Source organism: Eurypyga helias, unplaced genomic scaffold (genome assembly GCF_000690775.1).
Source record: "Eurypyga helias isolate BGI_N326 unplaced genomic scaffold, ASM69077v1 scaffold14139, whole genome shotgun sequence".
Classification (NCBI taxonomy): Eukaryota; Metazoa; Chordata; class Aves; order Eurypygiformes; family Eurypygidae; genus Eurypyga; species Eurypyga helias.
The window spans coordinates 42,111-55,042 of record NW_010272827.1 but is presented as its reverse complement, the minus strand read 5'-3'; the positions used below and the strand labels follow the sequence as shown (position 1 = coordinate 55,042).

General features: G+C 39.3%; 1 protein-coding gene across 1 annotated transcript in view; it reads left to right on the top strand.

Annotated features, from left to right (window-relative positions):
- Positions 1 to 12,692: 12,692 nt before the first annotated feature.
- Positions 12,693 to 12,932, top strand: part of RFTN1 (raftlin, lipid raft linker 1) — a gene marked incomplete at both ends in the record, with an annotated part of 36,420 nt that continues 36,180 nt past the window's right edge. The window contains one exon of the mRNA XM_010159262.1: positions 12,693 to 12,879. Coding sequence (XP_010157564.1) covers positions 12,693 to 12,879 — 187 coding nt within the window. The remainder of the gene's footprint in view (positions 12,880 to 12,932) is intronic.

Below are 12,932 nucleotides of genomic sequence, written 5' to 3'. Positions count from 1 at the left end.
GTAGCTGAGAACTCCAAGTACAGCTCAATGGTGGCACTGATGGCCAGTCTTGTGAGGGTGAAAGGGGGTCTGCTGTGACAGTAACCTCTACATCTTACTTCTGTACAGACACTGATTCTTCACATGAAATTCACATACTCTAACAGAGGTATTCTTAGGATTTCCAGTGATGGGAATACATTCCTGTTATCAATACAGCTGAAGAAAAAGTAGAAGTGTGGGGCAGGAGAGCCGAGAGGAATGGTAAATACTTTCTGGAGAATGTTTTGCATTTGGTTTTTCATTGCAGTTCCCCAAGCAGGCCTAATGATTGGAAACGAAGACAGATCTAATTTACTTTTTATTCCTTTTTAAAATTTGGAGTTTTCCTGGAAAGTTCAATGGAGTTAGATGGATCAGTTTTGTTATAATCTAACAGCTGTTGTGTGTTCCAAGTCGTGTATAGGTGCCCATGGAAGTGTTTATCTTAAATCTCTACAGGGCAATGTGTTTTAAAAAAATCCAAATGCGTTATATCTCCCTTTCCTCTGAATTAAATTTACCTGCCTCTGAGTATCTCCTGTTTATATTGAATTTCATCATGAAGCATTCTCTTACCCAACTTTCTTTTTCAAACATAACCAAACCTGGGGCCAAAAAGCTAATTGAGAATATACCTTCAAGTAACACTGCTTGTTTAGTTACACAATGTACGTTACATTCTTGGCTGCTTTAACATTTATTTAGTTTTGCCAGTAAAGCTGAAAACAATTTAACAGACATTTATGAAAAATTATAGGATTTCCCAAATAGGGGAATTTGATTTAAAGGAGGACCAAATGAACACTGAGAAGTTACACTTTGTTATCTTACAAATGAAAACGACATATAATTTGGAAATGGCTTCTCTTTATCTAAAAACTGAAATATTTCAAACCAGGAAAAAGATGAAAATATGAAAGTCACTATGATAATTTACTTACTCTAATTTAAAAATATTAAGTGCTTCGTATGTACCACTGCCACGTGAAGAAAAGGAATGTTACTGGTTGATGCAGTGAAGAAATGAGAACATCTGGAATAGGTTAATATGTGGACTTTAGTGACATGATTGGAAAAAATCAATTTCTAGCTTTTAAAAAAATCAAACAAACTTGGCACACAAGTGTCATCCTAAGTAAGACATCCAAAGTACAACAAAGACTGAAAACATCTATTACAATGGAAGGGGAAAATGTATGTGAAACACCGGAGATTTAAAGTGATAAGAAACAGAAAACCAGCAGGTAACATTTGAATAAAGCCTTCGAGCATTTGTAAAGCTATCTGTCCTTTTCTGTGTATATAATGCAAAGTGTTATGTATAAAATGTATACAGGCATGACCTGCCGAGGTGATTTTGTTTCCCTGGAGACTATCAGTTCTGAGTTGCATAGGTTGGCTTGGGGAGTAAGAGCTATCTTGATAAATCCAAACCTTTCTTCCTGAGGTTATTGAATATGCCAGTGAATTTAGATCTCTGTGTTGAAGGCTGAATTTATAAAATGCAAACTTCTAAATGTTCTCTTTAATTTCCAGTTATTTCTCCTGGCATGTGCTTATGATATGCTGCAATTATCTTGGGCATTGGGGAAAAAACTCCTACCCTTTATTGTAATACTTTGATAGCAGTTTTATCTTCTCGTTTGTCTGAGTTGTGCTAAGTCTTTGATTTTAATCGCAATTTTTAGTGTGTCATGAAAATCTTACATCCTATCATGGTGTGTGTATTCAGCCACAGTTACTACTGTTGACTTCTTTCTCCACCCTTGTCCTTAAACGTTTTGAAGTCCTCTTGTCATTTTTCAGTTTGGAAACTAGGCTTCAGTCAGATTTATAGTTACTGTTTCATGAGTATGGAAAAAAAAATCCCTAATATATTGCATACAGTATATTGCATATATTCATCTGTGCTTGATTAAGAATAAAGAGTGAGCTTGAGATTGTTCTTGGTTGTTTTGCATGGAAATATGTAGATTGATACATGAACCTTTCTCCTTTTTAGCTCCTTGAACAGTCAGCACAAGCAGCGTTTTATTGACAATAGGATATAGTGATTTGAAAAGCTTAGAAATGCTACAAATTCCATTTCAGAGGTTTTTTTTTTTTTTCCTCATCTCACAACATACACTGTGGAAATGAATAAATTCTGCATAATTTGGAACTTATTGAGGTGGGCAATTTTTTGTACTCTTCTGAGGGTATTATCTTTGCTTTCTACAGTTCTTTTACTGCAGTCCAAGTTTGCTCATTGTAAAATTTGCAAAGAATTCAGTGTTACTTCTTTGTTATATTCTGCCCTTCTAAAATCTGAAACGAAAATTTGTCAGAAATATGGAAGGAACATTGAAGTGAAGCATAAAACAGGGAGGTGGAGAGGAAAGGGAAAAGGAGGGGTTTATGCCAGGAAGAAAAGACACATATGTATTAAAAAGCATGGGAGGGAGAGAAGGAGAAGATTCTGCAGGCTGCAGGGCTGTGGAACTGGCTGGTGTTCACTAGTATTGCTGCTAGGGAAAATGGCAAACACCTTAGCTAGAGAGGGGTCAAAGCAAAAAAGATGCATCAGCCCTCCAATATTTTATGATGCCACCAACTTCAGAACATCTCTTCAGTAAATCTTACTCTTTTTTTTCCTCCTTGAGTAGCTTCTCCTTCCACCCCTTTTAAAGTCTTTGATTCCTAGCTACGTGCCGTGAGAGGACATAACTTGCTGTGCCACTGGCCCAAGTATGGGAAGCCCTGTTTCCCTGCTGCTGAAACTGTTAAAATGAATGGCATTCAGTGTTTGACTTTGGCTGCTGAAGTATTGCCATCAGGAGGTTAACTTGGTGCCTAAACACTTTAGGACAGGGAACCAGTACTTTTGTGGGAGTGGGAATTAACACACTGGCCCTTCCTGTAGTTCAGAATTAACCCCTTTGCTCTCTGTAATTTAATGTAATACTTGCCTTTTGGCGCTTTGACAGATAACAAGTCTGTATGAATAAAATATTGCAACTTTTGAATGCTTTTGCCTTTTGGTTAGACATAATAGGAGTTTTCTTGGATTTGTGAAATGTAAATTATGTGTCTTCGTTGTCTCTGTGTTTGGTCTGCATCAATTTAGGAAGCAGAACCAAGCAGGAGGGAGGAACAATTAAAGAAAATGTTTCAGAGAGCTGCTCAGGTACAGAAGGGATAGGATTTGGGGGTTTTTTTCCATGCACAGTTAAAATAAGAGGACCCTCCCCTTTGTAATCTTTCATTTTGTTTTTTGCACAGTCAGTGCTTCTTGCGTCTAGTAGGTGATCTTAATTTTGCCCATTTTGCATAAATCTGCCCACGAGGTAATTATGTTAGCTGCGAGTTGTTTAAGAAGTGCTTGCCAATCTATTTCGGTAATAAACTTCTATTTTGTGGTTGTTTTTTTTTTTTTTCCACTTAGTGGAGGTGATAGCCTGGGTACTTCCTTTTTTCTTAAATGCGAAAAATGATGTAATTTTACATGGGATGGTTTCACGTTTGTGGCAAATGTACCCAGTTCTTGAGATATTTATCTTATGCTTGCAAGATACAGAAATGAAACTTTGACTGAATAACAAACAAGATAACTTGAAGATGCAATGAGATGACACAGTTGATTAGACAAAGTTGTCTAATATCATTGTATCTGTGAGTTATCTTAGTACCTTCTCAGTTTGATAAATGCACATATCTACTGCTTCCTAAAGGAAAGAAAAAAATGTTGGTGTAGGTCTGTGTGTACTGCACAAATATATGCATATATATACACACATATTTATATACAGCCATACTTTCAAAGGGTATATATGCAGTTTCACAGTCCTTCTGTGGTTTTTTCCCTTTCTGCCTTTTTAAGATACAGTGATTTGCTTTTGAATATTTTTAAGTTCCATTATTACATTTTCACAAAAAGTAAACACTAGGAGCTTATTAAAAAGTCATCCTTTGTTTAAAGTCCTGATTTCTCTTGCATATCCATTCATACTTTCTTTGGTGGGAACACTTACTGTATTTGCCTTGGAGATTGAAAACCCCCACGCTGTCAGTGCCAGCTAGCATAACCAGAGAAGCAACGTGATATATTAACGTCCAGTGGCCTGCCTCTGCCAGCAGCCTGAACAGTAATGCACCTGGGCTGTCTGTCTTGTCTTTGAAATGAAGGAACCCCTGTCTACACCTCACAGAAGCACAAGCTCTATTAGAAAGGAAAAGAGACTATAGTTCAGCCTGTATAGATACTCCCAGTGCTTGAGCTTTTACCTTATTAAGTTCTAGCATTAGTGTGTTTCAGGTAATTAAAGCTGAGTAATGGTGTCAGAAGTACCATATTTTTTTCTGCTAGGTCAATCGTCCTGCATTAGCATTTGTTTGGTGGCTTTTAGTTCAGAAAAAATTATTTGAAATTCCTCATAAAACTCCCCCGAAATCACTTTCCTTCTTTGTGCTTTTCAAGTTACATTATTAGTGGACTTGCCTTCATTTTCATTGGAAGTACTCTGATTCTCTGGTGGGTTTTTGTTGTTGCCCTTGAAACTATTTGTGGGTTGAATGAGGAAGGAATAGTTACAGTCAAGTGACAGTAACATGACTGCAGTGTTTTATCATGCAAACAGTTTGTGCTGTGTAAAAGAGTTCCTTAGTGTTTGTAACAAAAAATGACATTTTGCCACAGATGCCTTAATACCTTTTTTGTTTGAGATTGACACCGGCTGGAAATAACTGTGTTCTCCCAGGATCAGTCAGTAGGTGTTTCAATAATATTCAAGTAACAGTTTGCTTTCTGCTCTGCAGAGTTAACGGATTGGCCTTACCAAGCCTTAATAGTTGGAAAGGACGATGGTCTGGATTCCTTCAGCTGTTCCAGACCAACTGCTAAATAAGTCAGTGTAAAGTGCCTTAATTTTTTTTTTATACTACAGAGAGGGGATCTTTTCCAGTCTGTGCTGCATCCTTAGACAAAAGCCAACACTTCATGATAGATTTTTACCCTGAAAATCAGAGTTACGGTAATACAGGTAATTCCAAAATTTGGAGTGGAGTTTTACAAAAGCACTGAAAAAATGCATTTGTTTAACCACTTTGCTCATGTAAAACATTAAGACACAACTTTTATTTCAACTTCTGAACACTATCCATATGAAAAACTTTGCTGCATTTGACGTGTTCCTATGAAATGTTTTAATGTAGGTGAAACTGCATCTTCTGACAGTAAACTTCCTAGTTACCTTTTTTTTGACTGGCTCTAATGCAGACAATGTTTTTCTCTACCAGAACTTGTCTGCTGTAGATCTGATTTCTGCAAATTAAATTAAAGTTGCTGGAAAGGAATTGATATTAAATTAAGAAACAGCAGTCATACTAAATAGAGAAATGTGCTTGCTTTGGTATTCTACAAAATGATTGGGGCTGTTATAAACAATCATAAACATGCTCGGGAAGTACCCTGTGTGAAAGCATGGGAAATTTTGTGGACTCGGGCCAGATTTATGCGTCTGCTCGCAGACGTGCTCGGTGACATACTCTCTTCCCACATTATTGTCTCCGTTCCTTGTTGCTATTTAGTTTCCTGCCAGCAGACATGCAATTACGACCACCTTGTTGAGATGCGTGAGGCACAACAGAGCGAGCTGAGGCGGTCAGTAACGGCAGGAGGTAGATAGCCAGATCTATTATAAATCCCTGCAGGACACCAGCGGATGGTGTTGGGGTAATGACTGTATTACCATAGGACTGTAATTTTGCTGCTACCCTGTTTTCATCTTACATGCTTGTTGTTAGATCTGTTAAGGACCGCGAATGCTAATGCCTGGCCACTATCCAGATTGTTCAGGTGGTCTCCTACATGCTCTGCAGGGTGCTGGAGGGAGATTTTTGGGTGCTTTAGAAGGACAGCAACAAAACATTTGTGCTGGATAAGGAGTTGTGTGGAAGGAGCGAGTAGGAGTGTGTAGTGTACCCGAATGTCTGCTCCTTTCTAGCACAACCCTGATCAGGGGGCACCACCTGCCCTTGAGTCCACAGTGGGGAGAGGGAGAGCTGCACTGCAGTTGCCCTTGAGTCCCTTCTGTTGGATTCCTCCTTCTTCTGAGGAGGGCTCCGTAAGCCCTGAGATGTCCGGGGCAAGAGACATCCTTTCCTTCCATCAGTCACCTGCTGGAGCAGCTGTAGCTTTGCATAATGGCCTGCAGGGTTTGCGGTGCTGGAAAGAGGTACGAGGAAGAGCACGGGTGACTCTGTAGCTTACTGGCTCTGGGTGTCTTGAATAGGAACGGCTCACATGAAGGACCACAGGCTTGGGAACAGCCTCATCCTGCGCTTTGGAAAAAAGAACAGTTACGATTATTTCTTGAAAGGTCTGAGCCTGCTGTGTTAGGCCTGATCAAAAGACATAAACAGTGGGATTGTGTGCACCCTGAGCACGTTTGCAGACAACACCTAGCTGAGTGGTGCAGTTGACACACCTGAGGGACAGGATGCCATCCAGATGGACCTGGGCAAGCTTGAGAAGTGGGCCTATGTGAATCTCATGGGGGTCAACAAGGCCTAATGCAAGGTCCTACACCTGGGTCAGGAAAACATCCCGTGTCAGTACAGGGTGGGGGATAAAGGGATTGCAAGCAGCCCTGCCAAGAAGGACTTGGGGGTACTGGTTGGTGAAAAGCTGGACACGAGCTGATAATGTGAACTCACAGGCCAGAAAGCCAACTGTAACCTGGGCTGCATCAAAGACAGCATGACTAGCAGGTTGAGGGAGGGGATTCTGCGCCTCTGCTCAACTCTGGTGAGACCCCACCTGAGGTACTGGGTCAAGCTCTCGAGCCTGCAACATCAGAAGGATGTAGACCAGTTGGAGCGAGTCCAGAGGAAGCCATGAAGATGCTCAGAGGGCTGGAGCACCTCTGCTATGGGGACAGGCTGAGAGAGTCGGGCTTGTTCAGCCTGGAGAACAGAAGGCTCCGGGGAGACCTTATAGAGCCTTCCAATACTTAAAGCTGGCTTCTAGGAAGGATGGAGACAGACTTCTTAATAGGGCCTGTAGCAATAGGACAAGGGGTAATGGTTTTAAGCTAGTCTAAATCTGCCCTCTTTTAGATATAAAGAAGAAATTTTTTATGATGAGGATGGTGAAACACCAGAACAGGTTGCCCAGAGAGGTAGTAGTTGCCCAATCCCTGGAAACATTCCAAGTCAGGTTGGAGGAGGCTCTGGGCAACCTGATGTAGTTGAAGATGTCCCTGCTTATTGCAGGGGGTTGGGCTAGCTGGCCTTTAAAGGTCCCTTCTAATCCAAACTCTATTCCATGATTCTATGAAATAGGAATATTGTGCTTGTGGCTAGCAGGGAACTGAGTTGCTGCATCAGTGGGGTGTGGGTCTGTTGAGTTTACCAGTCTTCCTTTTTCTTTGGAAACGTATTGCTGCCAAGTGCTTTCTTCTGTACCCAGTATAGATAACACGTATGATCTGTGTATGCACCGATTTGATTTTTGGTTGTTCTAATGCAGAGGAAAAAGCTTATTTAATGTTTCATAATAAAAGTTCAAGAGGAACATTACTTTGAAAAAGCAGACGAATGAGAGAAAACTTTTAAAAGGGAACGGAAACTAGTTAGAAGGGATCTAATATTTTTGTGGAACTTTTTCACGTGTAATGTGAACTGTCATTAAGGGCTCCATCAGTCTTTAACAGCTGTGATTGAAACAAGAGCATAAAAGCTTAATCAGGAAAACATGTTTAAAAATTAAGACCAAAAATCTCAACACGAAATTTGTTTTTTGGAGTAAGCAAACTAAGTAAACACCTAACAGAGGATAATAGAAATTTAGAGTAGAACTGTATGCTTGCCCTTTTAAATAAAGTATTAAGGATAAGAACTGAGAAACTTAGACATACTTTTGACCATGAATTTGACCATTTCAGTAGAGAGAAATTAAATAAATGCCATTTTGGCATTTAACATTTTATTTCTGAAGCATGCTATCAGTCAAGTAGAAAGAAATTAAAAACCGATGAAGTTTAGTATAGCTTTGTCATAAAAGCAAGTAGCAGGAAGGGAAAATTGCTGCTTATCAAGTAGAGTTAAGAGCATCTAATTCTGTTGAGTACATATCTTATATAAAGATGTACTGTAATTGATGATTGTTACTATCAAGGATGGGCTAATAGGTGAATTCATGCTTTAATTTATAAAGCATAATATACCTTTCTTACTTGAAAGTGTTGTGTTATATCTTCTCAAGGATACCCAAATTTATTGGTTTAGTATAGAAAAATTGCCCTACGTGTTGTAGACAGTTGCTGTTAACTGTCTTTTCTCTAGTAGTTGATGGGGATACGTCTACCTCTTTAGCATGGACCGTAGCACGATTGTCAGAGGTAATACGAGATGATTTGGTTTGAAGCTGGTCAGTGACTGTTTGATCTCTGTGGTAGCAGCCCTGGATGCTCCATTGGGAGGGAAAGAGGAGCTCCTTAACGCAGGAGGAACCAGTTCTCCTCAATACCTGTCTCCCCAACCGTATTTCTCAGCCTGCTCTCGGTCCCTCAGGATCCCTGTGGCAGACTGCACCACCTTCCTCTGTTTCCCATAAATTGCTTCTTGGAACTGCAGAGATGACTTTTTGCAAATATACATGACTCAACCTGTAGATTTTTATGTCAACTCAATCCGTTTATTGATTTTTCTGTGGCTAGATGGGGACAGTGTGAGTGTTTGGTCAGGTTTTTCCATTAGCAGCAAAGAATGCACAAGTCCCTAGACCCAGGAAAGTCACCTTAAAGATATCAGTTGTGTAACACCAACTTTTTTTCCTTTTTGAAGGATATCTAAGCTGTCGTTTTCTCTGAGCATTGATGGAAGTGTTTTCATCTTCAATTATCAGTCAGGCAACAAACTAATTTGTCTGGTAATCAGTTCCAAAAGCAACCAGCGCTTCTATTTCCACCTTCAGCCTTAGTAAAATTGAAAACCACAGCATCTGTCATTTACAAGTTTTTTACATACTAGTCTAGATGTAGACAGAATAAATAAAGGAATCTTTTGAGGTCAGGTTGTGAAGTGCAACAGTGAATAAGGAAACATGGAGCAGACTATAAAACTTAGACCTAACTGTATTTCAAGAGCACCAATGAGGCTGCTAAAAGCGTTTAGCTTTATCTTTTGGCAAAATAGAGGCCTGTATAACCCCAGTGCTTACTACAAGATTTTATTTGGTTTTTCATTTGCTCTTTTACCTTACACAAGTCCCTGTTGTGCACAGTTTTTGGTTTTACTTTTTCTTTTGAAAGTGGCGTGACTAGAACTCTAACAACTAAAACAAAAGTTTTAATGGAAGTTGTGTAAGGTTTTCTGAAAATGTTAGCATTTTTCTAAGGTAAAGTAAGGAAAGACGAGATCAATAACTGGTTTCATAAATTTGGTGTTTTCAAGTAGGTTGAACCTACAGGTGTGTACCTTAGAGGAATTAGATAAAGAAATAATTGAAATTTTATCATTTAAATTTGAAGACTGTTGAAGAATGAATGCAACTCTCCAGGAAACTCTGATGTACTTCTTCAGCTTAATTTTAAAGAGAACTGTATGATTGTTAACCTAACTTAATGCCCAGAAAGATACTGGAACAAAAAACTTATAAAAACTCCAGAGAAGGATGAGTAGCAGGGATTTCTGAGGAGGAATCTGCACCCATGAACCAGTCTGTCGGGGGGAGAGTAAGAAGAATGCACAGCACAGATCTGTGGACACAGCAGATTCACGTAGACCTTGGGCATCAGTTGTGTAACAGAAACTGTCATGTCTTTTTGAAGCATCTCTAGTCCAAGGAGAGTTTAGCAGTAGTTCGGCATCAAACCTAAAAGATGCATTAACTGTAAGGCTTAAAATGTTTCTGTCCAGCGTCTGTTAAATTTCACTGAGTTCATTAACGATTCCAGCATTTTACTGCTGAGTATGTTTCCTGAGGTTTGTGAGAAGTGCTGTTCACTCTGTGGAGGTCAGAATCCATAATGGCCCTTGAACACTGGAGGGGGAAAAAAAAAAAGAAGGTGCTAAAATTCACTAAGGGCAGGTCCATTTGGCCACTGTTAGCTGTGGGGAAAAGAATTCCCCCCCCCCCCCCCGATGTAAACTGGGGTGTGTAATAAGCATGAAAGAGCTTTTCCATTCTACAAAACCGTGATGAGGCTTTTGCTGGATCACTGTGGTGAGGCTTAGGTACTATACTTGAAACAAAGATGTTCACTAATGAAAGAGAATCAGGAGAGAACCATCAAAAATTATTTGGAAATCTAGAAAATGCAAGGGAACAGGACACATTGAAAGGACTGAGTTTCTACAGTCTAAAGAAGATAAGATTAAGGTGTACCGGGTATTAGGAATTGTAAAACGCTGAGGCAGAAAGAAATCTTCTAGTGAGGAAGTAGCAATCTTGAATTTCAGAGAGGGAAATTTAGGCCAGGTGCTAGGAAAAGGTTTTGAATAGTAAGAACAGAGAAGTACTGAAACATAACTCGTGGGGGCTTATGGAATCTCCATTACGAAAGGTTTTTAAAAATAGATGAGGCAAACTGTGAAAACTGGCTAAACTAGAACTGATCCTGCCTCTAGGTAATAGGGTGATAATAGGGATCATCCAGCTAGTCCATCCTCCCAGCTCTATTTTCTATTACCTTTCTTTTTTAATCAAGTGCACATCCCAAGGCTCCAATTACATGCATTTTCACACTTTACCCTCATGTTTAGCTTTTCGGAGGAAGCAATTGCCCGTGTTGATGACTAGACTTTCCACTAGTTTTACCAAGGCATCCTCAGAAGAATCCAGATATTGGGTTTATGTGGGAAGGCAAGCATCAGATTTCATAGATGATTGGTAAAAATTGGAATTTTGGAATACCAGAATTAACAGTACTGAATGGTGTTTAGTCATTCCATTGCATTCAAATAAACCCCTCATTTAGAAAGGTCTTCTGGCTATCTTATTCTTTTAATTAATTAAATTATTTGCGGCATAGTCTAAAATTTTTGGAGTCTCTGAGGGAAAAAGCAGTTCTAACATCTGGGTTTCCCCAGTTGGATCCCCAGTAGGATCCAGTAAGTAACAGTCAGTTTTATTATTTATTATGCGTCGTTCATTGTGCCATCTCTTTTCATGACTGACTCTGAAGTGATTTGTATGCTCTTGTAGAAGGTAGAGCCCTATTGTCTGTCAATGTACACTTGCTTGGATTTCTCATTTTATTTGCAAAAATAATAAAAATTACGCATCTTATAGTTCTTGGTCAAAAAGTTCCATTATCCTCTTCTGGAACATGGTCTTATATGAAGAAAAGCATACCAAGCACAGCTATTCTATTATTATTTAAATCATTCCTCTGTATTATTGGTTTTGAATATTTATTAGGTTTTTTGATAACCTCTTTCATTATTCATAAAGGGTAGCCCCAGAGTTTGATGAAAAAAGCAGTACAATGAAACCTTATTTTGCATAGCTGGCATCTTTCATACAAACTGTTTTCCAGTGCCTTTTTTTTTTTCTTTTTTTTTTTTTTTTTTTTTTAATGAAAGCCTGCAAGGTGCTGGGAACCTCCGTCATGTTCCTTGCAGCATCCCCTCCTTACTGGTTTCAGTGGGAGGGGAAACCAGCCAGCACCTAGCCAGCCTATATGCTCCACCATGGTTAGGGATGAAATAATAAATATCCCCCAAGAGAGGTGGAAATGAAGAGGAAAAGGTCAAGAAAAAAGATGTCTTTTCACATAAGATATGAAAAACATATGAAGAATTACTGGGGTAGAGAAAAAGACAATGGAAGGTTGTTTTAGGTGATTTATGGGATTTTCTTTTGAAGCCCACAAGAATCCAAAGAAATTAAGGGCAGTCGCTGTACTGACTGCAGTATCTGTGTGCATGTCAAGTGTCTGACAGGAGTCAGCATCCAGTGCTTCACAGGACACATAAAACCCCACAGTAAGCAGATTGGGGAAGGATTATTTTCTTGTACTAGGTCTCATCCTCATCTCTAATATGTGTAGGTTTGCTTAAACTCTGAGGTATAAGGTTTAGTGTCTATTCTGAAAGGTTTCTCGTCACGATAGGTATGCATTGGTCTTAGCATTCTTGTTATCAATATACCTACAAAGACTTTTAAAATATATTGGTAGATATTTGGTCTCAACAGCATTTTGCATCAGTGATCTCTTAGTCTGATAATACAGCTTTTGTGTAGGTGGGTGTTTCTGTTTATTGCTTTTGAATTTGACATGTTCTATCTTTATTGACTATCCCGTATTTCTTGCTTTATATTTTGGACACGCGGCTCGCTCTCCTCAACTTGCATTACTGTGATGACTACTAAAATTTAGAATATCTTTTGACCAACTGCCTTGTTTTTATTAAATCCTCCCCCTGACCTCTGCCAGACTGCGTAGTGAATTGGGCATTTTAATGTATCTGACTTGTTGTTTAATTGCACCAGTCTCGTGTGTGATACACGTCCTTTGCCAAGACAGCCTGCTTAAAATCTGAAATACTAAATAGGCCTCAGGAAAGATCAATTTTTGTGTTAATATTGTGGATCAGTGTGAAGCTTGCTTGACTCTGAAGAGCCTGGATTTTAAAAAACATGATAGTCCAGTGTAGGATTATTGACCAATTTCTTTTTTTGTTTCCAGCTGAGCTGCCAGGATCATCTGCAATCAAGCTCTCCTCCTTGCGTGATCTTCCAGCTCAGCTGCAAGAATTGTACCAGCAGGGCTTTGTCTTGGCTGCTGTCCACCCTTTCGTGCAACCAACTGATGAAAAAGAGAAAACTCCCCAGGAACAAATCTTCAGGGCTGTGCTTATCAAGAAAACAGAAAGGTAAGGCACTTCCACTGAACTGGGATAAAAATAGACAATGTGATTTCCTGCTG